This window comes from Psittacula echo (assembly GCF_963264785.1).
Source record: "Psittacula echo genome assembly, chromosome: Z".
Classification (NCBI taxonomy): Eukaryota; Metazoa; Chordata; class Aves; order Psittaciformes; family Psittacidae; genus Psittacula; species Psittacula echo.
In genome coordinates, this window is record NC_137742.1 from 48,770,893 (window position 1) to 48,797,677 (window position 26,785).

The 26,785-nt window shown below is 40.4% G+C and overlaps 1 protein-coding gene across 2 annotated transcripts in view; it reads right to left on the reverse strand.

Moving 5' to 3' along the window:
- SEMA4D (semaphorin 4D) overlaps positions 1-3,540 on the reverse strand; it is a gene marked incomplete at both ends in the record, with an annotated part of 34,701 nt that extends 31,161 nt beyond the window's left edge. For both annotated transcript variants that reach the window (XM_080637816.1, XM_080637815.1), the window contains 3 exons: positions 56-118; positions 1,283-1,428; positions 3,447-3,540. In XM_080637816.1, the coding sequence (XP_080493942.1) occupies positions 56-118; positions 1,283-1,428; positions 3,447-3,540 (303 nt within the window). The remainder of the gene's footprint in view (positions 1-55; positions 119-1,282; positions 1,429-3,446) is intronic.
- Between the last annotated feature and the right edge of the window lie 23,245 nt (positions 3,541-26,785).

Here is a 26,785-nt window from a genome sequence, read left to right on the forward strand (position 1 = left end):
TCCTCTTGAAGTGTAACATATAACATTTTTCCCAAAGTTCAATAAAAATACGTACCTGTTCTGATTTGCCCTTGACTGCACATTTAGTCCTTTTATCCTCTGTGACCTTCCAGTGTAACTGAGTGGAGGAAAAAAGCAACAAAAAGGCACATCCAAAGCACTTTAATTCAACACACGGTCTGAAGATCTTGCAGTAACACACAAAAAAGGCAATCCTAAAACTATCTGCAGCAAATGCAAGCCATTTTGCAAGTAGCTTTCAAAGGTTCAAAGCCATTCTTTCCAGAAAAGGTGACACTTTCAAATGCATGTGCCTTAACTGGGGTTAAACTACTGCTATTATCTTTCAGGTTAATCATGTTTTCCCTCAAATTGCTAACAAAGTTGCCATTACCATAACCATTAGGGAAATGCAACTGTAACTGTTTCAAGTACTTCTCCATTTTAAGTACTTCTCAATTTCATTTATACGTGAATGAAAGACACTTGAGGGGGGAGGTCAAAGAAAATTTAATAGAAGGATTTACGCTACGTGGAGAGTACAACTTTGACAGCTACATGCACTCCTAAAACAAGTTTTATACACTGGTGAAGATTGCCCACCACCACCTGTGAACATGATGCCGTGCCTCTAACCGTCAGCCTGTGCTGCTGATGGGATGAGAAGCAGCAGCCTGGGAACGACTGGAAACAATACAATGTTAGCAGCCTTCTGCATGGGCTCATCTACTCTGAGAAGCCAGTGTCAGCACATCCAAAGTACTTCTCTGAACAAGCTGAATCAGACCTGTCTGCACCACCACTTGTGGAGCAGACACACCTAGAGACACAAAACAGAAGCTGAAACTGCAAGGACAGGCCTTCATTTCATGTGAAACACGTCTGAAGCCTGCTACTCCTGAGCAAGCTTCAACTTTGCTTCTGTTTTGGACTAGATTACCTCTGAACAGAAGATGGCCCATTCCTGCTAATAAAAATATGCATAAAAACCACCATTACACTTGATACTAAAATCCCTCCAGTTCAACATTCTGTCCCCAGGAAGAAAATACCTAAGGAGACCTCTAATTCCTTGTTTACATCCAACTTCTTTCTTCCTGTCATCTGATGGAGTATTTTACTCTATAGTCTCTTCCAGTAAGTAGCCCACACATAGTATTTTCTCTTTTAGGTACATTAAGCCAAACCTAAAGTGCGGTGCTACTGATACCAGGAAATGAAGCCAAACATGAAGTTTCATTGGGTTTTTTTTTACATGGATGATAATGTATTAAAACCATACCTCGTGCTGCTTTTCAGCAATATTCACTGCGTTTAATGCAAAGATCACTTCTCTGGCTCCTACATATAGAATATCTTTGTCTTCACTTAACAGCAAGGTTGAATAGTTTGACACTTCCAATTCATGAAAATGTATGAGCTGGACCTCTGTTGAAGTGGAAAAATATCACCACATGAAGAAACAGGATCACTTAGGGTCAAGTTTATGTGACATTTTTCCAAGTTATCTAGTAGCTGTCTGATACCTTAGAAACAACAAAGGTTAGTTTGGACAACCCACATAACAGACAAAAAAGCTATCAGAAGTTTTGTTCGGCATAAACAGGAGCCCCCATCATCAACATTAAAATCACTGGTCCCCACTTCTCAATCAGTTGCAAATACCTAAATATTTCCTCTCATATTGATTCCTGTAACTCACATCTTCGTATTTTTCCACCTGTTAATTCCCTTTTGCCTGATCTTCCATCTTACATCCATTGTCAGGTCCTTCCTCACCTTTTGCCTTCCATATACCCACCTCCCATGGAAAATGAGCTCAGTCACCACACACCTCGCAAGTGCCCCAAACAAAGCTCACAGAAAATTGTGCGCCTTAAGAGATGACACTTGAGCACAGCAGAAAGAAGACACAGAAGATAAAATGGAACAATTTACAGGGGATCAATAAGTTGGTGCTGGAGACCAAAGGTGAAGCGCACATGATAAAGAAGTAACACTAGGGAAAATCAAGATGAAAAGGAATAAGATGAGAGAGAGACACTGGAGAAAAGGCAGTGGAATGAGGAATTATGAAGACTGTAACAGAATGGGTGGGAGAAAGATGACGCAAAATGACTAATATACAAAAATACTTTTTCTGCATGTACAGCCATAGTGGAAAAATGACAAAGCTTGGGAAACTGCATTTTGTGCAAGAGACTACCACAAGATTAATTAAGCATGGCTTTTTAACAAACAGGCAGAAAACAATGTATTATGGCTCCCAATTCTAACATTAGAAATAGCATTTTCAACTGTAATACTGCAGAAGCATTCTTCTTAAACTAGATTCTCAGGCATGTAATTTTAAGATCTTTCACTTGCTAGGAAAATTTTCCCTAAATGGATGAACTGGTTCATACCACTCCACATGTTCATTCCTTCATTGAACTAAGTTCCCCTTCTAGTTCAAAGCAGGCTTCCCATGTTTAAATGCAACAATCTTTAGCAGACAGAGACATGGAGAAATAGCCGGAATGAAAATAAATTCCATTTATTTTGAGCAATTTGGGTATGGGTCTACAGTACATTACCATAATACCATTAAATGGTACCTTGCCAAATTTTAACTATTATACAAGATAGGAGCATCATGTAAGCAAGAACTACAAATCTCATCTAGACCATTCTTTCCCAAAAGCTACATCAGCAACTCGCTAATTGCTATGCCGATAAACATGGAAAACACTTTCTACAGTCATCTCAAATAAGCTTACTACATTCTCTATCTCCATCTGTTTTTTCCTACACTGCAACTGCTCAGTATTTAACATCCTTATTTAGCGCTGTTTCTTCACACTACCCACATGCTTGGTTTTGTTCAGTTACAGCACATTTAAGTAATTGTTGCTAACTAACTAGTAGTGAAGGAGGACCCAAACACAAACCCTTGTAAAATGTAAAGTATCCATGCCACATGCGGGGTGTGTGGGGTGTGAAGTAATTCACAAACAGCAGCAAATAACTGCTTTTTAGTCCTTGCTCTAGAGGTCTTTTCAGATACAGGCTAAACTATTAAACCAAAAGCTAAAGGATTTTCTGATCCCTATTACTTCCTTTTGTGCAGAGAGAAGAGAGAACCCTTTAGCTTTGTTTTTCTTTTGAAGCAAGCTTCAGCAGCAGGATCCTTCAGCTGAGAAAGCCAAAATCAAAATTTCTCCTTTAAAAAGCTGTTTTCAGATCTGCTTGAGGGACCTGGAAGAACCTCAGTTAACCCAGTGTCTGAATCACTTTTGAATATTCTTGTCCTAAGCACTTCATAAGATGACCAAAGCAACCAACACCTGACCAAACACACAGCAAGCAGCCTGAAGAACATCCAGCCTCAACAAGTTTCAGATCCCACAGAAACCCTGAGGTTGTGACAATGTCCCATATCACAATACTACAGTTTCTCTTCTTACCTTTGTGTTCCCAAGTGATCCTCGGTACTGGGCCAAATGCTATTGCTACTTCCAGTAAAAAACCCCAAACTGCATAAAAAGCGCATAGAGCCATCTTCAGCATTCTTGCTCTTTGGGGCTCCTTGGATAACTGCAGCAGGTAGCGTTTCGTTGGCAGAAGAAATGTATATCCCAGGGACTATTAGAAATCAAGCATTTCAGAGCTTGAAATCAGTGCAACAAGGCAGGCTGGAGCAACTGTACTTGTACGTGCTCTTCAGCAGATCACTTCAAGGGAACGCACATTTTCCAGGATGCTGCATACAGAGACAGCCCACACTCTCCACAGGCTGTGTAGCTGCTGAGAAGTGCAACTGAGCGCATTCTTCTGTTTCGTTACAGAATAAACGATGCTGTGGGGAGAGGAGGGAAGCGAGAAGTAGAACAGAAAGAAAACTGAGTACTGCCAAAAATAGCACATTGTATGCACTGATCTTGCAATACTTCTGCAGCTGTCTGCATATCTTAATTTGGTTAAAGAGTACATTAACTGGTGAAAATACAATTCCTGAAAACAAGCCATACATTCACACAGCAAATAGGCAATAGTTTAAAGTAATCACTTCAATCTAGAATGCCAGGTATCAATATTTTGAACTGCCACTTATGTTTAATAAACCAAATTTGACTCTACATATTTTATTACTTTAAATAGCGAGCTGAAGAAAATCCCACTTCTCTGATAAATGATAAAGATAAAAATCACCATGACTAAGTTCAGACAGTAAAGAACATGAGAAGTGCAGCATTCACCTTCAGCATCAGTTACACAAACCTGCCTCACCTCTTCACCTCCCATCCTTGGGATCCTTAGGAATTTTTAGCAATGTCTTTTTTTGTTATTAATGTACTCAAGGAGTGTCGGGGCAGAAAGTAAGATGGCTACAGAAACAAAGAGCTAATGCACTGCCTACAAAAATAAAGGGAGAAAATGCTTAAATACTAAATCTGTTAGATAGTCCTATGAACATCATTCTGTCTCCAAGTCACCCATTACTCAGGTCCCTCAGCAATCTACAAAACCACTCACTGCTTTAGAACTGTGATAGGCAAAGGTTATCCAGCATGAAGGAAAGCGAGAGTTATTAGTGTTCAAGAGGAGTGGGGCAGCACTTGAGGAGGACAGAAGTTAAAAACTAAAAAAACCTAAAACCTAAAAACCCCTTAAAAACCTAAAACTAAGGTGAGCTGCAGCAAGAATGTCTCCAAAAACAAGCATGATGCTCATAGCCTCTCTGGGAGGGAGAGGCCCCATGCTTAAGCAGGCAAAGGCAAGGAACCTCTTCAAAATGCAGCCAGCAGATCTGCTACAGACACAGAACCCATGTGGCTGAGTAAAAGATGTACAAATGCAGTAGAAGCTTTTACACCTGGTTTACCAAATGATCACAGGGAAGGTTTAGAAAAAAAACCAAGGAAAGGGAAAAAAAATTTAAAAAAATCAGTCTTATTCCTACCCATCTTCTGTCTGCTAAGAAACCCACACACACACAACCACAACCTGCTCAAGCTAAACCTGTGACTTAAGTTTTTTCTTTTAGTTTTGGTAAACACTTTGGATCAGATCCAACTGTTTGTAATGGATCATATTAATTCTGGGTTTTAAGGTGGGGTATTTTCAGTTAAGCTTACTAGGCTTGCTTGTTTTGCACTCTTCCTGTTTGTCATCATACATAAGCAATTCCATGATTTGCTCTTCAACTTGTTATAAAGTACCCACTCATCAGGGTTGCAAAGTATCACACAGGCTATTCTGAGGCAAACAGCTTTACAAGTTAAGTATTTAAAGAGTGAAGAGTAGTTCAGTGATTAAGTTCAAGGCAGTTTGGCAGTTTTATTTTAATGGAAATGTAAGCTGAAAAACAGCAGTTTGAAGAAGGATCTCTGAGCCGCTATTTCTACACAGTCCTAATTCTTTTTTTGATGCCACTGTTTGTTACTGAAAATACTCCATGAAATAATCGATTCCCAGTTAACTCCTGATTTCTCTTTTTTTAAAGAGATAGCCAGAACATCATTATTCAGCATCAGTCCCAGTGATAAGCAAACATTTATGTACAGAACCATATGGCAGGGAGGTCTCCAGAGAAGTCTTCTCAAATCCTCTTAAGTTTTCTGGACTTCAAAGTAGCATTGGTAAATCTATGCCCTTGTAAAGGAAAACTCGGCGTCTCCCCTACAGGCACAGTTACCCTCCTAACCTACCTTACAAAGAGCAAAACTACAACAAAGTCTGAAACCTAGTACATTACTTTTGGAAGAGGACAGAAGGTCTGGTTGGATTAGTTAGTGCCTACTTTGCTGAAGCAGAATTCTGTTATTTCCTTCCCACTGTACAGGTTTGCAAGATACGCTCTTTTTCGCATTAGTAAGATTGATCTGTGCGACATTATTTGTCAATCTAGGGTAAAATTCTCCATGTTAAAAAGAAAAAAAAAGGAGCCAAACTACAATGAATGTTATGTGCCCAATCGTGCAAGATCCACTCTGTTCTCATTCCTATTACTTTAAATAGAGATGCAAATGCACTTAGGACTTTGTCCTTTAATTTAGCCTTCAATCTAATTACTCTCCCTCACCCCCCTCCTCTTTTGTCTGTGCTGAAAATTATCTGGAATAACTCCTTCACTGACATGCACTGGGAAGTCATCCATAATCTAATATGAATCCTTTTTTATGTAACACAAGGTGTAGAAGGATTGGAGGGGGGAGGCCCAGACAATATCCTAATTTCCAGGTTAGTTCAGTTCCATCAGTTTTCACTGGCTTTGATAAGATTTGAGGGCTCTGCATTTCTGAAAAGTTAGGTCTCCTAATGCTTTTGGTTCTACTCATGAAAACGGGCCACACTTTAGTTCAAAACAAGAACATTTAAGTAGTAAAGCAGAAAGAAACTTGAAACAGTTACATAGTTAAACTCTTATTAACGTGACCACAAGTCTACTTTTCTGTTTTCTGTAAAACTGTTGAAAATTTTCTGAAGTATATTTAAAGCAGTAACTAATTCAGGCGCCCTGCTGAGGATGATTTTATATAAGTGCAAAATGACAAACTGGAGCAAAATAGTATGTATGCTACTTGCATGAGTTTTCCATAATGCTTGTATTTGTGGTGACTGAAAACAGAGCAACCACAGAAGAATTAAACAATCAACAGAGCTTCCAGTTTGGCAGAGCACAGCTGGAAGTTCAGAGCTGTGAACATTCCCGCTGACATGAATAATTTGAATGTACAGGCACAGAAACAGGAAGAGACAGATTTCTGCTTTCTGAAAACAGAAAACTCACAACTATTACAAAGAAAAATTTCAGTCTGCCTAAGTGCTAATACAGAATACTACCACAAATTCTGAAAGCAGGGAGCTGTGATGGAGTATCTTGACTGCTACCACCATCAACAACCATCTGGCTCTCACATCGCCTGTGTCAGTGGGCATCAAAGAAACAGTGCTCTGGTCCATCTTCTAGAAAAATGCAAAATGCTAGCTTCACAATGAGAGAAACTGGAAAACCTACAACGGGGAGAGACGACTGCCATCCTCCAGGGCACAGAGAGACAACTGATCCTCCAGGGCACAGAAGCAAAGTAAGCACAAAGAGGTATTTGTGAACAAAAGATTTAATCTTTCACAGATGTCAATTCAGAAACCTTCATTAGTAGTAAATTAATTGTTTTGTAAGTAATAAAATGCAACTGCAAAACCCCAGAGGTACATGTTTTCTTCCCCAGTCAGCACGGGTAAAGCTGGATTCACGTGTCCATCTCGTACACATGATACTTGCAAAAGCTATCTACATTCTGGAATTTCAAAGTTAGGAAATGCCCAATTTTGCAACTCTGGTTTTGAAATCGTTTATTCTTCTAATAAATACTTAGCTGCATTGTGCAACCTCTGAATTCTGCTCAGTGTTATACAAAATGCTAAATGGATCTATCTTTATCTTCTCTATGAAGGTAAAACTGAATGAAAATTTACTGACACAGCTGCAGCAGTTAGCACTATAGCTGGGATCCTTTCAATTCCCAAGAAAAGATCATCAGCATTATACAGGGCACGCAGCCTCTCCCTGCAGAAAGCCAAATGGGCACTGGCCCTCCTGGCCTAATCCCATTACTCTTTCCATGATTCCTGAGGCACACCAAGCACCCACATAATTTCATTTTCCTCTCATTTTGTACTGCACTTTATTTTCCTCACTGGGGTTATCTTCTCTTGCAATCCCCCACCTACTCTGTGGTTATGCTCCCACCCGTGCTGTCGCCGCCATCTCCTCCCCAGCACAAACAGCACACAACTGTATGACCACAAGACCTGGTGAGGCTGCCAGACAAAAGTCCACGTTCTTCTGGGCTCGGAAGAAGACCTTAACATACATACTTCCCTAGTTCTCCATGAAATCACTTTCACACCCCGTGCTATCCTAGTACAGCAAGCAAGGGCCTCAAAGTAAGCAACTACTGACTGCAAGGCATCTCCTTTTTCATCACCAGGAGCAAAAAGCCAAGACAGCATTTTCCAGCCATCCTACCCTGCAATTTTTAAATAAAATACATGTATATATATATATTCATTTGTAAAGCTCATAACTAACTATGATGAGAGATATGAAGTTCAATCTGTGGAGACAGGCAAATTCATGAGCAAATTGTTTCTTCCAGCAGAAAAAGGGGGGAGTTAACAGATTTATGCCCTCTGTCAGAGGGCATAAATTGCAAGCTGTCCCAAAATAATTTCCTTTAAAGGCTCTTGAAAGCTGTAACAGAATACAGACCTGCTTCAGTGATGCCTATTTGATAAAAAAAATATCTTAAGGCTTCACAAATGGAAAAAACAAACCACTGAACTCCCAATGTGATGTTTTGCTTAAGCCTGATTTTTTCCAATTTGCCCAGAGTTTTGTTTCCAAAAATAGAAGAAAGTTTGCAATGCTTGTATTTTAAGTAATCAAAATTACTATGCAACTTACCTTTGACAGCTGAGCTTTATTTATACAGTTAGTTTATTTTAGACCAGTAAGGACAGACCAGATATAGCCTTTGCTTTAGTTTTCACCCTTTCAAAACCTCAAACACAGTGCCATTTTTAGAATACCTCATGAAAAACAATCTTTTTGTATGATACAATATGGATAGACTTATTTTCTGCTGAGTTACTTTAAAGCCTAAAACTAGCAGACCAGCAGCCCTTTATGACTAACATACATGTAAAGCATGGGATTATTTACATTTCAAACTGTAACCAGTAATACTTTGCAGTTGCCAGGTGCTTACAAATGAAATGAAGCTTTTTAAGGTAATGTGATGCGGACTTTACCTCCACCACAAAGCTTGCTGGAGGAAACCAAAATTCCCAGTTTTAGGCTGAAACCTTCCGTGAAGACAATATTTTCCTGATTCTGCACAATACATGCTCCGTCAAGTAGTATTCAGAAAACAAATACTTGAGCTTAAAGCAGAGAATATTTATAATCTAGGACTAAGTCAGTCAAAGTAATCTGAAGAAGCCTACTGGCAACTAATGGTGAAAACACCTGTGTGTCTAAATTAACAGGCATGCAAGCTTTTAAGTAAACTACCCTAGGTGTTATGCAAAACTTTCAAGATTCACACTTCTCTGAAAGCAAGCCCTGTATCCCGTAACACACAACACACAAACTATGTAACACAGGAGAGCTGCAATCCTGAGCTGAGACTTTTCAGTGGTAACTAAAGCACAGGTAAACATCAGGACAAAGAAGACAGTGTCTCCCTTTTACAAGAAGTCACATGGAAAAGCTATGGGATCATGGGTGCAAGTTACTGCTGGGGAGATTCTGACTGGTTGCAAGAGGAAAATTTTTCACAGCGCGAACCATCAGCCACTGGAGTGACCTCTCCAGGGAAGTGGTGAATTCCCCAGCACTGGGCACTTGTAAGGTTCAGCTGCACAGGGCACTGGGACACATAGCCTAGAAAGGTGGGACCAGGTGATTGCTGAAGTCCCTTCCAACCTGGTATTCTACAATACAGTATGTTCCCAAGTAAAAAAGTCCCTTTTCTAATATGTTTCTTGAGAAATATTCTGGTCTTGAAGCAATGCAAAATAACATATCAAGCTTATCATTAAATCCTTATTTATGTTTTTCCATTTGAATTAAGTCCCTGGTGTTCTTGCAGTGTATTTATTTGTTTTACTAACAAGACACCTGTAATACTGCCACCACAAATCCACCACAGCCCCCTTGCTGGGGAGGGAAGTGGGGAGATACCCCTTGTTTCACTGTACGTACCTGCTGCCCCTCGGAGCCTTCCACACATCCCTGGAGTTGGAAAGCAGTCAGAAACACGTCCTTCCTGCAGAAAGATGAGAAGCAGGGTTTGACATAGTTACCACATAAACCCAAAGGGCAAGTTCTGATATGGGAATTATAATGAATCCTCCCCCAAAAGTTTGGCTTTTAATTCCCAGATTACCAGGGCAGGCAGTTTCTGACAGAAACCAGAACTGACACAGTTGCATCCAACAAGTCATGATCCTGATAATGCACTTAACACAAAAATCTATTAAGCAGTCCTGATAAAAAACACACACACCAGCCCTTTTCAAACTCAATTTGTTTCCTTTAACCTAAGCTGACTGGTAATTACGCAGTAAAATTATTCAGCATTTGCATTGCAGTAGCAATTACTAATCCTGGCAAGAGGCTGGGACCCATCTTACATCGGTATGGGACATACAAAGCAAGCTCAGAAAGGTTAGACACCAGCCAGCCCCACAAACAATTACCTTTACTAAATCCATATAAGGCAGCTCAAACATTCCTGCATTATGGAACAACCTCATTACGCACAAGCTTAGAAGTAGAATATCTGGATATTTACGATGAAGCCTCATGGGTTTGTTATTTAATTTGGTGTAATCAAAGGAAAACAGTGGCCCACCCTGAAGCAGTCTCAACAGGGTGCACTACACATTTATCCCAACACTGTTCTAGGTAACATTCTTCTAAATATACAGACTTACAACACTGTTGAAGCAGCTTTTTCTTAGCATATATACTACCTACTGATCACCCAACTGCTTTTAGAAGGGCATAAGCTGCCTGAAGAGACAATGTTTTTTAAATACAAGTCACCATAGGTCTGATCTGGATTTCACTGAAGTCTGCAGTAAGGGGTTCCCACAGACCCAAATGGGAGGAAGGTACACTTTAAGTAAGTTTCCATTGAGCATCTGAAGACTTGATTCTTGATCCACAAGACTGTAATGAAAGGCTCACAAGACAGAAAGGCTCAAAAGAAACAGGCCAAAGTTACAAGGAACAGCTCAATTTTGCAGGTCTCTAAGAAAAGAGAGAGTCTATACAGAAGCTTTTTAATGGTGTAGTATCTGCTCTTCAACTGTCTTCACTGTCTTCAACAGTGCACATTTTGTGCCTGCCAGTACAGCAGCAGATATCAAACAGGTACATCAAAACCCACTCTGCTTACAAAAAATTCTCTCAAAATCTTTTGTATCCTTCATATTACTGAGAGCGGAATCTCATCTGACTCTCTCCACAATGTTTTTTCACTAAGATACTCCACAGAAATCCGTAGGCCATCTATGCTATTACCTGCTGGACATATTTCACATACTAGCAGGATACAACTGGTTTATTTTTGCTGTAAAAGCAACCATCTACCTTTCATTCTGCAGAGAAAAGCAGAGCTGGCAAACTGTGAATCATGCCACCAGTTATGAAGCTTTACATGAGCCAGCTTACACCAGATCATCTCTACAGCTGTAGCTACTCAACAGTTAAGTGGAGAGTTAAAATTCACAAAAATCGCTGCTTGCCACAAGAGGCCATCAGCCACCACAGTCACTATGGCTAAACGGAGTTTTTAGATCCTAGTGTGCTTCCTTATGGCTTTCTGCTTGCAGAGCAAAGATATAATCATCCACTTTAGCTGTAGGTACCTTAAGGGGAAAATACAATTCTCTTACCACTGCTGAGAAAGGACTTGTAGCAGCCTGTGGCTTGTACAAGCACTTTCATTTTAACAAAGCACGTCTAAATAAATAGCTACAGTAGGTGTCCAACTGCTCACAAAAGCCTTGCAACAAATTAGCTGACCTGCAAACTTCACTGGCTCTCAAAACAGCCTACTGTGGACATTCCTGTGTCTCCACAAGAGGCTCCTGACCTAGGGCTTGTGGCCACTGGGAACCTGAAAGCCAGACCGGCACATGGCTGGAGCCCAGGCTAGTTCTTGGCCAGCCCTTGAACCTCTGTGGAGGTGGGGAGAGGCAAAAAAGACACAAGGACTTCAGAGTTGCAGCACTTTAGCTCAAGAACCCAGCTCCCAGGAGCAGCACATCCTTCCTCGGACTGCCCCCTGGGAAGGGGCCACTAACCATCGGTGTTTGGGGCAGAGAAGCCCACGGATGTGGGGCTGGGTGTGAGGGTGGCCAGGCTCAGCTGAAGGGTGCTTTGCACATAGGGACTGACTTTTCTCCTTTGATGACCCTGCTGCTGGCTGCCTGTCAGGACACCACCTGTAGTCATGCTGAACACGAGTAACTACTCACAACTTGCCGAAAGCAATGACATAATTAAAGTCTTTAATCCAACCAGGACTTGAGCATGCAATTAACATCCATGTAAGCACTGCAGGTTTGCAGGCACCCTTCAAGTCCTCTTGTTTGACCCAAAGCCCCACAGCTGGTCCTTTAAATCAGGCACTGCAGGAGCTCCTTAACAAAACTTAAATACTGATGGGTTTTAAGAGTGAAAACTGTATTTCAGTGTAACTTAAGGAGGAAAAAAAGAAAACAACAAAAAAAAACCCAAACCTTTTTCTTCTGGTAACAATTACTTAAGCTTTGGAGGAGTGTACAGGAACAACAAAAAAAATTACACCACGAAAAGCTCATTAGTTTGACAACTGTAACTAAGTCCTCAAAGAGAACATCTACTGAGTTATAAATGAAAGACAGCCTGGAATATATTATGTAGAATAACATGATAGTCACCTTACGGAAAATTTTCATGAAAGAGCCACAATCCTTCACATGTGTGTTTTTGCATATATTTATTTGAGGACTGTCCTCTAATCTGTCAAATTCCAAAGCACATTAATCTATTACAAGGTACTTCTGCCTGTCACAGCCCACTTGTATTAAAAAAAAAAGAACAAGCCACCAAATGTAACTTGTACTACTTCCTTCTGCATATCAATTAACATCCAGAGCAGAAGCATTTCTTTAATCCAGTATTCAAACATATGCCTGCTGTAACCAGGCCCTAGGGATTCAAACGAAAAGAAAAAGAAAGAAAATACAGAAGGAAACTAGCCTATAAGCAAATTTTTATTACTCAGAGAACTCCTTGGGAAAGCATGGAGGCAAATTTTAAGTTTAGGAATATCTGTAGTATTGCAGCACTATTCACTGACCTTACCAAATACAATTACCAGATCAATACCTTGACGACTGCAACTGGACGTATATTTGCTACCTTATCTCATGTTAGGCACAACCTGCATGTGCTAGCCTTCTTAGAAAAGCTATTTTAAACACTCGTGCAGAAGCCACAGCTAAACAAACATATAGCTATGTGTAACTAATGCTGCACATGCTGCCTGCAGACAGCACACTAAAAACGTTCCTGCAAATGCTATTTTGGCTTTTAAAGTTTTAAAATACACAAACCGTGTGTATGATGATCAGTACTTTTAATAATTCGGGATTTGACATATCAAAATAACTGTTGTTGACTGTAGCAATTTCCACAGCTCCCACTTTCTCTTGATGGAACTGGTGATGATGCCTGCTAATCCCCTGTGCCAGATACTGGGAGAGGGTAATTGAGTAACAAACACACTATGTGATTTACACAGCAAAGCCTGAAATGTTTTTTCCTCTTTCCCACTTGTGAAGCTTCACTTTCCATAAAAACATCTCAACCAGTCATTCCAGTTTAGCCCAAACTAGACTGGGATCTTCAGCTTTCAACTCCTCTGTCACCCTGACATTGCTCAGATCTCACAAGCATCCTCAGAAATGCTAAGAACAACCCAGAGGCTACCGTGGAAACAGAGAGCCCAGGACTGTTACAAATCCCTCCCCTGTGTCCCAGTGAGAAAATACAAGTATCAAGGTTAGGCCATCGACTGCTGAGAACAGAGCTCCTCCAAAGAGAAATGTAATTAAGCAACCTAGCTTCATGAAACCAGATGGGAGCATTCATGATATCATCTATGCATCCCTACCCTTCTTCAGGAAGGATTTGAATGTATTTCACAATTCTAACTTTCCTACAGCTCCAGTATTATACAACTAGCAACACAAGGCTATTTTAATAAAGTTTTCATTAAAACCATGGTAATGGTTCTGAATCACTGAATCAATAAAGACAGAGGGCACCAGCACAACAAATGTGTGAGACAAAGGGACACAGAACACTAGAGAAAGGAAAGGATGCACAACTGCGCAAAGAAAAGAGCAAATAGCAGCACTTGGCTTCAGACTGAACTTCTTAAACCACCACTTGTAACAGGGTGCGTTTGCTTAGGGAAGTGAAAGGTCTTTCAGAAGTAGCATTAGAAAAATTTGGCCAATATAGAACATAAATCTTAAGAGCAGAGGTCCTTGGGAGCATTCCAGTATTCAATACATTTTAACTTCAACAAGGTCAGCACTAAGGAGTCTCTCCTCTCACCGCACAAGCGCCATCCATTTTTATCTTACAAGGTCTTCTTCTATCAGAAAAGGAGCAATGCAGAAAATTATTTGCTGGTGCAAAAACCTGACTGGGCAAGAAGAAACAGAAGATGAGCCGCCAAATCTTACTTTAGCTACTCAATGAAAAATAATAGTAAGCAAAGTATAAATTGATTGTATTTTTGGTTAATGTTCTTAAACAGAAAGAATGAAGCACACTGCAAACCAATCAACCAAAACAGCCCACAAAGTCTGCACTGCAAGCTTCGATTCACAGACATGCCTTATCCAAAAGACTATCAGCTGCAAATTATGTGGAAATTCCTCATAATATTAGCATGACAGTGAATGAATGTCATGCATTTTCATATTCACTGTGACAATACAGCAACCCAAAAAGCTAAAGCTAAAATACAGTATGCTGTATTATATCACCTAACTTCTTAAGAGCTTAGATCACATATTTTGTCTCTTTTCAGCTATTTATTATTCTGGCATTTCCTTTTTTGACCTTCTCCAATGACAAAAACACCCCAGCATTACTTCACAGTGTTATGCATTTAGCGTTTTTATTTTCTTGACATTTTCTCCTCTATTGTCTTGAGAAATGCATGGCCTCTTCCAAAAAAAAAAAAAAAAAAAAAAAAAAAGCAGGCAATGTGAAGACATGGAAAGGAGTCTTACGCATACAGAACAGAGTATTTTACCATCATGATAAGGTAGGAACTCCCTGTTACTCAGTAGCGGATTCACACTTTTCAGGCTTTCAAGACATTTTAACAAATTATGTCAGTTACTGATAGGTACCAGACCATGAAGTTTCTTGACTTTGAGAGCAGGCAAATACAAAAGCCACCTTGCCCATACAGTAGAGGTTTTCAGTACCACCACCACCCCCCACCACCACCCCCTACAATGAACTAGCATTAGATGGAGGAGGAAAAGTAAGAGTACTTTTCATCTCAGCACACAAGACTGAAAAACAGCACTTCTCCAACCTGCACAGCAAAACGTTTTGCAACTTACTAAAGAAAAGCTCTGGCAGGGGGTTACCTGCCCGTCCTGAGTAAAGCTTCTGTGCTAGGAAAACACAAGACTTCAGTTCAAGAAGCCAGACAGAAGCTCCCTGGTTGCGTAAGTAACAGCACAGCCTCCCTGAGGGAGCTGCGTGAGGTTGCTGAAGTAGGGAATTTGGACCAAGTTATTCAAAACAGCGGAGAAACAACAAAAACAGTTTGACTGTGTTTGGTTATATGAAATTCATAAGTTGAACCTTGCAGCAGTATTCACTATTAAAAACAATTAGAATTCATAGGTGGAATTTACCTCCTTTTTTGTAAAAACAAACCAGAACTGTTTACATCCAAAGGAAAAAAAAAAAAAAAAAAAGAAAAAAAAAAGCTATAAAAAGGGATTTCCTAAAGCTTTCCAAGTTATGTAAGGAAATCTGACTCATGAAGACAGGTAAAAATGGTTCTGCTTCTGAATATCCTTATCTTACTGATCATGCATTACAACTCCCTTATCATACACACCTCTTTATAACTACCTTCTGCTCTCTCTGATGTCCAATTGCACAAAGTCATAACATAACGAGAATGTCATTAGACTGGTTAGGGTGATACTTCATATCATGTTAAAAACATGCCCACTCCACTGCAAAACAACCAGGATGGACTGCAGGAAACTCACACATTCCTGAATTCCCAGTTTCACTTGGGACAAAGATCTACAACATCCAACTGGCAAGTGGATCTGGGTTAACGTTTTGGGGTTTCAGTTTCAGGTGGAAGCAAGGACACAGCAGCGTTGCTGCTCTCAGCACTTCACCTACCACTCCACAGAGCTGCTCCTCTACATACAACTACACACAATCAGCTTTAACATGAACCATGCTGGCTAAACAGTGAAAACTGTGCAATTTTTCCTACATCAGGCATGCACACATGCTGAAGGTGGTGCAGTAAAGCCCTTTTTCAAAACGCCATGGGTTGTTTTTTTTTTCTTTATTAAGAAAAATAAATACTGTATGACAGCTACTTGAAGAACAGTCACCACCAAGTGGTGTCAATTCTCTTTCCAAGTACCAAGCTGAAACCAGTGACCACATGAAAGTATTGTTTTTGTGAGGTGCTTTTTCTGCAGCAAGTTTCAGCAGTCTCACATTTCCACACACAAGACAGACAGGGCATTTTGAGTTACGTAGAACATCAATTCCTTCTTCCCTGTCGACAAGTTGTGGGAATAAAGTTGCACACAGAATCTTAAACTAAAGCCAGTTGATTTTCCAAATATATTTCCATTGAGAACATGCTACAGGTTAAAAATTAACAACAACAAAACAAACAAAACCCACAAAAAACACAAAACCAAAAAGACACTAAAACTGACGATTTCCCTCAGAGCTGCTCATCCCCATATTAATGGAACAGACATAGAAACATCTTATTTGACATCTGACCCTCAGACAACAATGTCAAGTTTTGTCTTCAGGTACAGCATGAATAGTACCAAGCAGCAATGCAGCCTTCCCTGCACTGACACAAGCAGTTGGACATGCTCAGCTCTCACACCTAGCCTGTCACCAGCTTACTGCTGTTTTCTTCTTTCCCCTGAGGTATTCCACTTGTGTGTGGCAATCCACTCCTCTAGCCATACTCTCATATCATTACAGCATATTTAGACTTTGTAAGTTCAATACATAGATAGCAACTGGGAATTGATACAAAATAATGCAAACATCTTAGTTTTAAGACACACATCAGAAATCCAGCAATGTGCCAGGGTGAATGTCTTAAAATTCACTCCCTGGATCTCCAAAATGCAGCTGGAGGACACAAGCTGGATAACTGCTCTTTCCCCTACAATTACAAGGGCTTCAGCCTGCTTGCTTGTCCTGCCTACCTCTGGCAACTTCTGTGTCCCCTGGCCTCCATTCATTCCCATCTCCCAGCCCAAGCTTGTGCCACTGGGCAACCACTTAGTAAAGTTGACTGATCAACTTCCACAAGTTAAAACCTACTTTTGGGTTAGGATGGTTTAAAGCCACCCACAATGCCTCTTTCAGTAGCAGCTTGCTTGTGTCAGACGAAATGTATACGCAACAACATTGGAGACATTGAGTCTGAGCTTTCCTGAAGGAAAAAAGCTCATTAAGTGCTACACTCCTTCTGAGTCCTCCCAGCCTCTCCCCAGGGCCAGAGTAAGAAAAAGCAAGTAAGAGCTGAGGCATCCTGGCCTACAAAAGAAAACCCCAAAGCACTGATGGCTGTCTGAAATTCAGCCTGTGATGGACAGGAAGCAGCTCTCTGTTGCTCCAGAGCACCCACCAGAATACTGAGCTTTCTGCAAGTCTGTTTGATGGAAGAGATCTTCAAAAGACTAAAGTCAGAAAAGCCTGAGGACAGGGCTACTTCCCCGATGGTAAACATTACTCTTTTCCTGCTGCAGCATTATTATGAAAACAATTTGCTTTATACTGCTAGTGGTGAGTAAGAAGTCACAGTTCCTTCATCAGCTAAACCCTGGTCACAAGGGTGTTACCTTACATTTACTTCCATGTTCAAAATACCCAGCTGCCTCTGAAAGACTGCCAAAGAGCACTCACTGTGGGACAACTGCATGTACCAGCCAACCCCACACAACTAAGGATATGCCAGGTTTAGGGTCAAAATCCAGAATTCTCACCACACTGCAAAGGTCATTTTAAATACCCAAGATCTCAACAGGAGATTAATCTCCACTCTCAGACTGCAACTTACGTTTATTTGGCAAGCACCATGGAAAGGCAGTAAAATACCCTTAAAATTTAAGAAATCGTCATTTCATGGTAACAAAAACACCTAATGCAAACAGTTTCTGTGGCAAGCGTTTCAAAAAGTTTGGGGTTTTGCTGTGCTTACAGTTATGCTAGCTCACTAACAAGCTCCTATTTTTTCCCCCACGTTAAAACCTCTACAGGAACCTTGCCATTTTTTATGCTGAAAAGTAACATAACTGTACTTTTGAAAAAGCTGCTAGTGCTTTTCAAAGACAGCACAGGCACAGATTTTACTAATCCCCACTGCTGTGATGGTGATCATCGCTATTGTACTGTCGCTCACTAACCTTTGCTGTTCGTTTAGCTGTGTACAGCCAGAGAATCTGCACAGAGGTATACGAGGAAATTACACATACCAGCAACTACGAATCAGATCGTACAGAACTGAACTCGTTAAACATAGATGTTTTGTTGCAGAATTTGGTTAGCAACAATACAGCGAAGACCAGCTCTGGAGTTTGAAAGAACAAATCTGACTTCAGGAGAATGCACTTAGACACAGTGATTTATCATGTGTTGCTAGATTCTCTTTAAGAGGCTTCAGAGCATCAATCATGGCTGCTCTTGCCTCAATATAACCTTTGCGTTGCTATCAACAATGCAAAGGTCATTTTGACCTTTATCTAGTAACAGGGTATCAGTGTGTGCCCCTACTACCACCTTCAGTGGGTTCAAAAACACAGGTGCAGGTCTTCCAGTAAAATTGCTTCAGACTTCACATCAAATTATGTGTGAGCATGTCAGCAACGGGATTAACAGAAGCTTTGCTTGCAGAACATTCTCATGAGCATTACTGGGATTTTAACTCCGGCCAAGCCTAAAATGAGCTTTTTCTTACGCCAAATGAAATGTAGCAAGAGAGAGTAATTATTAAACTTGATGATTAACTTGTAAGAATCTTGTTTGCACTACCATTAAGGACACTATGAAAGGAAAAATCTATGTGAGACCTGCACTCTACAGAAGTCCTGTCTCAAAGTCTCTTGACAAAACAGATAATTACTTCAAGCTTCCAGCCCTTGAACATTACAGTTGAGGTGTTTATTTAGTATTGCAGAGAAGCAGAAGTGTAACATTATATGAAAGCATTAGCGGCAAGACAAGATTTATTGTGCTTCCTTCAAGGTTTAGGGCTCAACAGTGAAACACGAAGCCTTCCTCAGTGAAGCTGACCTCCAAATGCAGCAGCAGCTGCCACCCACATCTTATCTCAAACCAGAGATCCCCACCCCAGACTATTTACAACTTTCCCATTTCAAATGTCACAGTGGAAAAACTGGGTTAAGCTCAGCCATATGCAAAAATTAATCCCAGCCTAGGCAGGTACGTCAGAGAATTCAATGGCAGTTACAGAACCAGATTCTGTAGAGGTGCTTGAACTGTTACCTACTATCCTGTATTCCCTTATAACCTTCTGAGGTCAGCAGCTACAGGTATCACATCACTAAAAGATACACAAAGGGGAACATTCTTGAGACAGCTATATCCTCTTTCGTGATGCATGGCTCAGAACAGGCAGAGACATGACTTAAGAAGATTTCATCACTCTCTATACTCCAAGTGTCATTCTGTATTGCAAAATACCCTTCTCTTCCAAAGCACTTAATAGAGTGAGAGCAAACCAAAGTCCTCAGGCAAGCCTGTAAAATAAAGAGGACATTTCTATTACCAAAAAAAAAAAAATTAATTCCATATTAATCTGAATCAATTAAACATTCAAGTTCAAAGTTATCTTTGGATATATTAATTTCCTACATTTAAAATTCAATTATTATGAAGCTCATTTGCTGGTTTGTTGGTGTTTTCTTTTCTTTTTTGTTTTGGTTTTTTTGGGTTTTTTGTTGTTTTGGGGTTTTGGTGGGGTTTCTGTGTTTGTTTTTTTAATAGGGGCAGATTTAATATAGTAAACAGAACAATGATTCTCACTTAACATTAGTTTCCTTCTCACTCTCCCTTGATGCTTCCCTCTATTTTCTCTAATTGGAGTATTCACTTTAAACTAATATAAACAGCATATAACAGCAAAGCAAAACAACGCCCCAGTATTGAAATGAAAGCTTAGCTAGCAATGTTATTTATGAACAAAGGAACTTCTAACAGTCTTTTTTGCTGCAAACTATTAATAGGCACCTTTAAGTCTAGCAAAAAATTTTCTTAGAAATTGAAAACCACTCATCTCTAAGTTTTCTACAGGATGTGCAGGCTTGCACAGAGAATTTGAATCCAGTTGCAATCAGCTTGTTTTTCTTAAGTAGCTTTTGGAGATCTCTTAGAAGTCATCCATGGTACCCAGGAGTACACAGACTACAAACTGAGTATCAGTTCTTTAGATTAACAACCATTTATTGGCTGCTTTGCTACTGCTCTTCTACAGTTGGAGATTGAACGACAGTTTTCATTATTTTTGTTGCTAAGACACCCATTTCCTGCCGGACTGTTTGCTGATGGTCCTCAAGGCAGATTTCAAATAGCAAGCTTCACTTAAGCTTCCTTGCTCTTAAAGGCTGCAAATGTCTTTCTGCTTAGCAGAAATGTGGTACGTGTTTTTGCCAACACCGGATTTTCTGTTTCGTGACACACAAGAAGCTGCACTATGGTTTGCGTGCAATGGTCTGAGAAGTCCACCGGCAAGGTCAACCCAATACACACCTCAAGGCATAACACAAGCTGATCCTTAACTGACCTCAAAACTTCCATGACATCCTCTGAGAAAGCCCAAAATTAATAGCTATTCTGCAGAAAAAAGAAAGGCACCTATGCTCAAACAGCTTCTTTATCTTTCTAACATGGTGGGTATCATGCATTTTACCATTGGCTCTTTCAAAAATATCTGAACAGGTTGAAATATTTTTAATTCTAACATGCTTTGAAAGACTGGTGGCACATCCAACATTTAAGTGACATCCAACAGTTATCCAATTTCACTACAATTGACCCCTCCCCTCAAGACTTCTAGCAAAATACTGTCACAGTGCAGGTCATCTCAGATGATACAAAACGACATCACTCTCCAGCAGGGAAAAAAGCCCTTGCTTGCTTATCTTTCTGGTAGCATGAAATGAGGTATTCACACATTAACATTTCAAAGTATTGCTCAAAATTAACCTTCTGCAAGACAATGACAAACTAGTGGAAAGGTAAAAAAATAGGTTTATTTATATCACTGCTGTAGTGTGACAGTGTGAGACGCTTCATCTTGCTGATGTTCTCCTAGGTTCATTACACAATTGCTGATTCACAGGGAACTAAAGATCTCGTATCTCCTGCTGCTTCTCAGGGTATGAAAACAGGTTGCTTCATCCCCCCTACTACAGGATTTTTTCCTGTAGGAGTCCTTCATGCCTGACACAAGAGATGAAAGCATGTCCTTTAGGACCATCTGGTCAGATCCCAGACAAGATGAGCTACTGATTTACAATCTCTCAGCCTGCTCCATGGGTGATGGGTCTTCCCATCCATGGCCCAGAACTTCTCAATGGCATTTATCTCCTGTACAGTGCTTCAGCACATTTCTAGTTCTCACAGACATATGTTAGGTTTAGCCTTCCCTGAAAAAAAAGCCAGTGTTACGTGCCTGAGAGAGACTGCAAAAGCCTGTGCTGTACTGCTTCACCTGCAAGGGACATAACTGCAAAAACCAGGAGAAGATGACCATGCCTGGGAAACAGCCGCTCAGCAGAGCTCTACCAGCTCCTGTTGTGTTCAGTGGCTCAAAGTGAAAGCCAGGCTCAGGAAGCCAACAGAAGTGTTAATGATGGACTCAAGGAAAGCCTCTTCTTATTACAGCATAGGAACAACAGTTCAAACACAGTAAGTTTTACTTACCAGGAAAATTTTAAAAAGTCTTCAGCAACTCCAATAGACAGGTGAGAAGACTGCCTACTAAGATCCACATTACTGTCATAAGGATTCTCCTGTCACTACTGAAAATTAGAATTTGCACCGTACAGTGAAAGTCTGCACCACATACAGTTTCCATTTTCATCTTAAACGTTCATTTTAATGCTCTCAGCTTAAAATTCTTAATGCTTATGACACTCATAAAATAGTTTTCTCCTCCTAAGCCATTTAGGAATTAGGAGGGGGGAAGCACAAGTTTAATAAACATTATTTTCTTGCTTCTCTAACAGGCTGAAAAGTGGACAGCACAGCCCTGTGAGGATCTCTGCTGCTCGCCATCCTCCTCCTCACCACCTGGAGCCATCTCATCATTCAGCACCACAGGCCTCTTCCAATTGCACCCAACAACCCCACAGCTGCTTTCAGTATTTACAAACAAGGTTAGAAATCACCATCGGCAGAGACATTACAGTCTCAGTCTTATGCCTATGAGTACAGGCAGGTTTGAAAATATGCCTGTTCTCCGAGTATCATCCTCTCTGGTCTTTAACAGCTTGCACACAGACTAATACCACACTGCATACAAAAACATCACAGTAACAGCAGCAGCAATGATCAAATTCTGCCGCCACCTTACAAGAATGGGTATCATCTACTTCTTCTCATCGGTATAACACACGTAAGAGCAGCTAAAGCAGCAGGATATCAGTTTCCCAAAAAGCTGTGGCTAAAATGGCATCCTCAGAATTCCCCTGTACCCTAAATGAGACCATCTCCACACACTTCTGACAGTGCCTCCTTCCACTGCCTCCCTCACTGCTAGAAAAGCCAAGGTGGACAACTCTGTCCCATTGCCATTGGAGTGTCCCATTTCATCATTTTCACTCCTGAATGGGTGACAGATTTTAAAACCAACAAGCAACAAGATGCACTGTCCCTCAGACAGCAAAGTGCATGGTCTATTCTGGGACACCTTATGATCAACAGGAAAGACACAGGATTTCAAGAAATAAACACATGTTCACCTGGATCACCTTGCTGCCTGAACATGACAAAGGCACTACAATACCCAGAACTGGATGATGGTTCTCAGGTGAAAACCTAATAAATACCCCCTAGACCTTTGCTCTTTGCCCTCGATAGCTATGATATTGAGACAAATAAGATTACAAGATCTTAAAGTGATCTATTAAAGGAGATAAAGCAAACACTTCAACATGTTACTGAAGCAAGCTGGAAGACAAGACCAAAACAGAAATCCTGCTTCTTCAACAAAGGGGTCTTCAGAGCTGCAGAGTTACTTCTGAATTTAACTGAAAAACAGCAAATAAAAATGCTTAGAGAACATATGTTATTGACAAACCCTAAATCAATAATGTCAATTGTTTGTAGTTCAAAAGATTAAACTCTACTGGATTAGTAGGAGTGACAAGTCACAGAAAAGCCTGGCTATGACAATTATAGCCAGGAGACTGCAGAAGGCTGATCACCAGCAGAGGGAGGATAAGGCCAGAAAGTCAAGTATTATTTCAACTTTTGCAGCCAAAACCACAGTCAGGCCAGGGTTTAGACAGCATTCATGACAGGGAGCACAGTTCAGTCTCTCAATCTACACAAGGGGATGCTGCCTGTCAACCAGGACTTGAGGAAACTAGTGTAAAACTGCCTCAATTTTTTTACCTGGCCAGTAAACAGTGCCTTGCTGACTGGCAGGACTTGCATTCAGCACTAAAAAAGACACTGCAATACCAGAACAGAATAAGTACAGGTTGCAGGGCAAGTAATGCACCACAGTGATGGCCACAGGGTACGGTGGGAATAGAAAGTAAAAATAAAAAAAAAAAACAGCAAGCTTTTTCAGTGGAAAGCTACTTCAGAGGAACAAGACAAAGAATACATTTTTAACCAGGAGATCCTACAGTCTCATCATCATTAAGATCTCACTGAAGTGAACCAGCAGCAGCACATGGGGTTGGGGAAGGGAGGAAAAGGATGACAAACAGGCAATTGCAGTTACTAAATTAAGCACAACCTGAAACCATGACTTAAGGCTGCATCCTTAGAGGCCTGGCCTTTCTCCTGCCTCGCTCTTGAGCCACTTCCTCCAGCAGTCAGATCACCATGAAGCCGCTCCCACCAACAAGCCCCAGTGCTAACAACAGACTCGGAGCTGCAGGAGTGAATATGAGAATGCCAGTCTGTTCTCCTTTTCTGCACATTAGGAAAGCTCTGGAAACCAGGCAGACTGTAACTCCAACCTAGGACCATTAATACGCCAGTCTTAGTGGACATTTTATCTTTTTAACATACAGATCACTATGACTGCTCCAGTTTCAAGGAAGCTGGTAATTTATTCCACCAGCACAAGAAAACATTATCACCACCAGCAAATGATGTTTCAGATGTGGTAAATTATCTGGTCCAAACCAAGGCTGACTGGACATGAGAGACACCTGACCTGTGATACGATACATTTACAGTCAGTCTTTCCATTATTGCAGTTCTGTGGCTGGCAAAAGCTAGTGTAGAAGTAGAGCATTTCCCCTGGTTTAAAAATAAAAAAACCCTAGAGTTTCAGAGTGGCAACCGTTTCCACCTTCACAGGAAAAACCCAGAGTCAGAACAAGCTGAGTGAATTTAGTTAATCATAACCACATTAAGCCGTTCATCTCCGTGGCAGAATGTCCCAGGCTTTGCCACTAGCATTTCGCTATGTGAATGGGTAGAAACATTTGCTCACATAAGCTGGTTAAATGTGATTCAGCCCAGATGTCCAAGTGGCTTAGCAGTCTTTGTTGTGAGATGTTTGCAAAATATCGAAAAAGAATGACAGACAGAAATACATGACTGAGTTCTGGTCCAGAGGATGTGCAAAGCCTGGAGCATGCATTACTAAAACTCGTTGATGTACCTCAACTGTAGTTAACATTCAGTTTTTGTTCAAAGGAAAGGTGAAAATGGGATACCATCTGGGCTGTAAAACTGACCATTAGGGTCTCCTCACCCCTATGCAACACTGCTGCACCTGTCAGCAACAAGGAGATGGAGACAAGAAATGAGATTAAAAATGCTTCCAATCCTGAGCATCTTGGAAAATATCTGATATACAATGGGGTGGGAGAAAGCATTCCACTTATAGCCTTGATACAGACACTCAGGTCTGACGGAGGTGCACCAGGGTAAGATTTACAGATAGTGGCAGGTATGAGATAACTAGGCCCAGAATTATATTTAGAGTGGATCTGCTCACATAATTCTATCAAAATAATAGCATCAACCAGCTCCTCTTAGTACTACACAGTTTTGGAGAACTCCCACAAAATACGTTATTTTAGAAGCAGAGACATATAAAACTTAAAAGAAGAATTTGGGGTGAGAATAACACAGGGAAAACCTTGGAACAAGGCCAGTAACATGTCAGTAATTTATCCTTCTAAACACAATTCATCCTTCTAAACACAAGGTCATTTTCTTCTCTCATTGTGGAATGTATTGATTCTAATTAAGCACAAATTCTCCTGCAGCTACAGTAGTTATTATGATGTCTGGTTCAGGCAGTTTCTGCAACATATGTGTACATTACAAATTTGCCCTTAAAAAGCAACTTGAGGAAAAAAATATGGACTTGCTTTATTATACAAACATACGTAAACACGCACACAGAAATTGCTGCACAACTATTACACAGCATTTGATGCAATATGGTGAAACAAACTGACGTACAACCAGTTTCATAAATAAAGGCATTCCCCTTGCTGGGCCATCTCAAACAACAAATGCCTCTCAATATCACAGTCCCAGATTAGTTGCTGGAGGCATTTTAACAGATACAGAGTGGCAACCAACCAAGCAGCTTGGTTAAAGCTTAAGTATTCCCCAGAATACACCATATACCAACAGGCAAGCCCCAACACATGAAATTTTATTTCTGCTTTTAGCAGGCTATTCAGCCTCAAAAAAAAAATGTATCACAGAGCATTTGCTTTGACTCGAACCTCCAAAGTGTTGATTTTAACTTCAAGAGTGGGAGGGTAGGGAGGAAACAAGAGCATAAAATACCCAGTTACAGTTTAGGTCCAAGCAAAGCAAACATTTGCTCACACTGTCCATGCTTAACTTTTGTCCAAGCTAGCACATTGAGACCCTGAGAACCATTTCTGATACACTTCTACCATAAGTCTTTGTATTTTATAGGAACAAAACTACCTTTTGTATACCATTCTCCTTCACAAGTCATTTATAATTTCATTCAGTTATAAATGTAGTTTTCCTCAATGTTCTCCAGAAAAGAAGGTGAAAAAGCAAAGCAACAAGCAGAGCTTCCCCTGTCCAAGATTTAAAACACACACACGAAGTGTAATTACAAAATATTCAGACTTGCAGGCACCACTCTCACGCACCTATTTTTTGAATGTTTACGGTGCCACTGCTTTCCACGAATTCGTTGTACAAGCATTCTTGCTACCTGCTACACATTTGGGATGGCACGTAAAAGCAGTTGCTCCAGCCAATTTTCTTCGAAAAGGAGCAACTGTTCTCTTTCCACCTAAAGAGAATTTAATGAAGCCATCTGCTCGCAGTTGAGACCATTCTAAAAACATCCTGCATTCTTTATGTTCCCTTTTACAGTTCAAAGCCTGGCTAGCATCCCAAGGCTACAACCTTTGCAAAAAGCTAAGCCAGAAGCATTACTGAAAACATTTTCCTTATATGTACATGAAAATACTTCAGTATCTGCATATATCATCACTGACAACATTTACGGTAACATTTGCATTTTAAAGAAAGGCAACAGAATAGTAAATTGCAATGCACATATAAAACTGAATCTTGCAACACTTGTTTTTAAGTATTTGAATATGTTCTTGTGTAAAGTAAATAAATGTCAACTCAATGAAGCTAACTGATTCACAATTTTAAAATACCTCAGTGCTACACCCTCATGTAAACAAG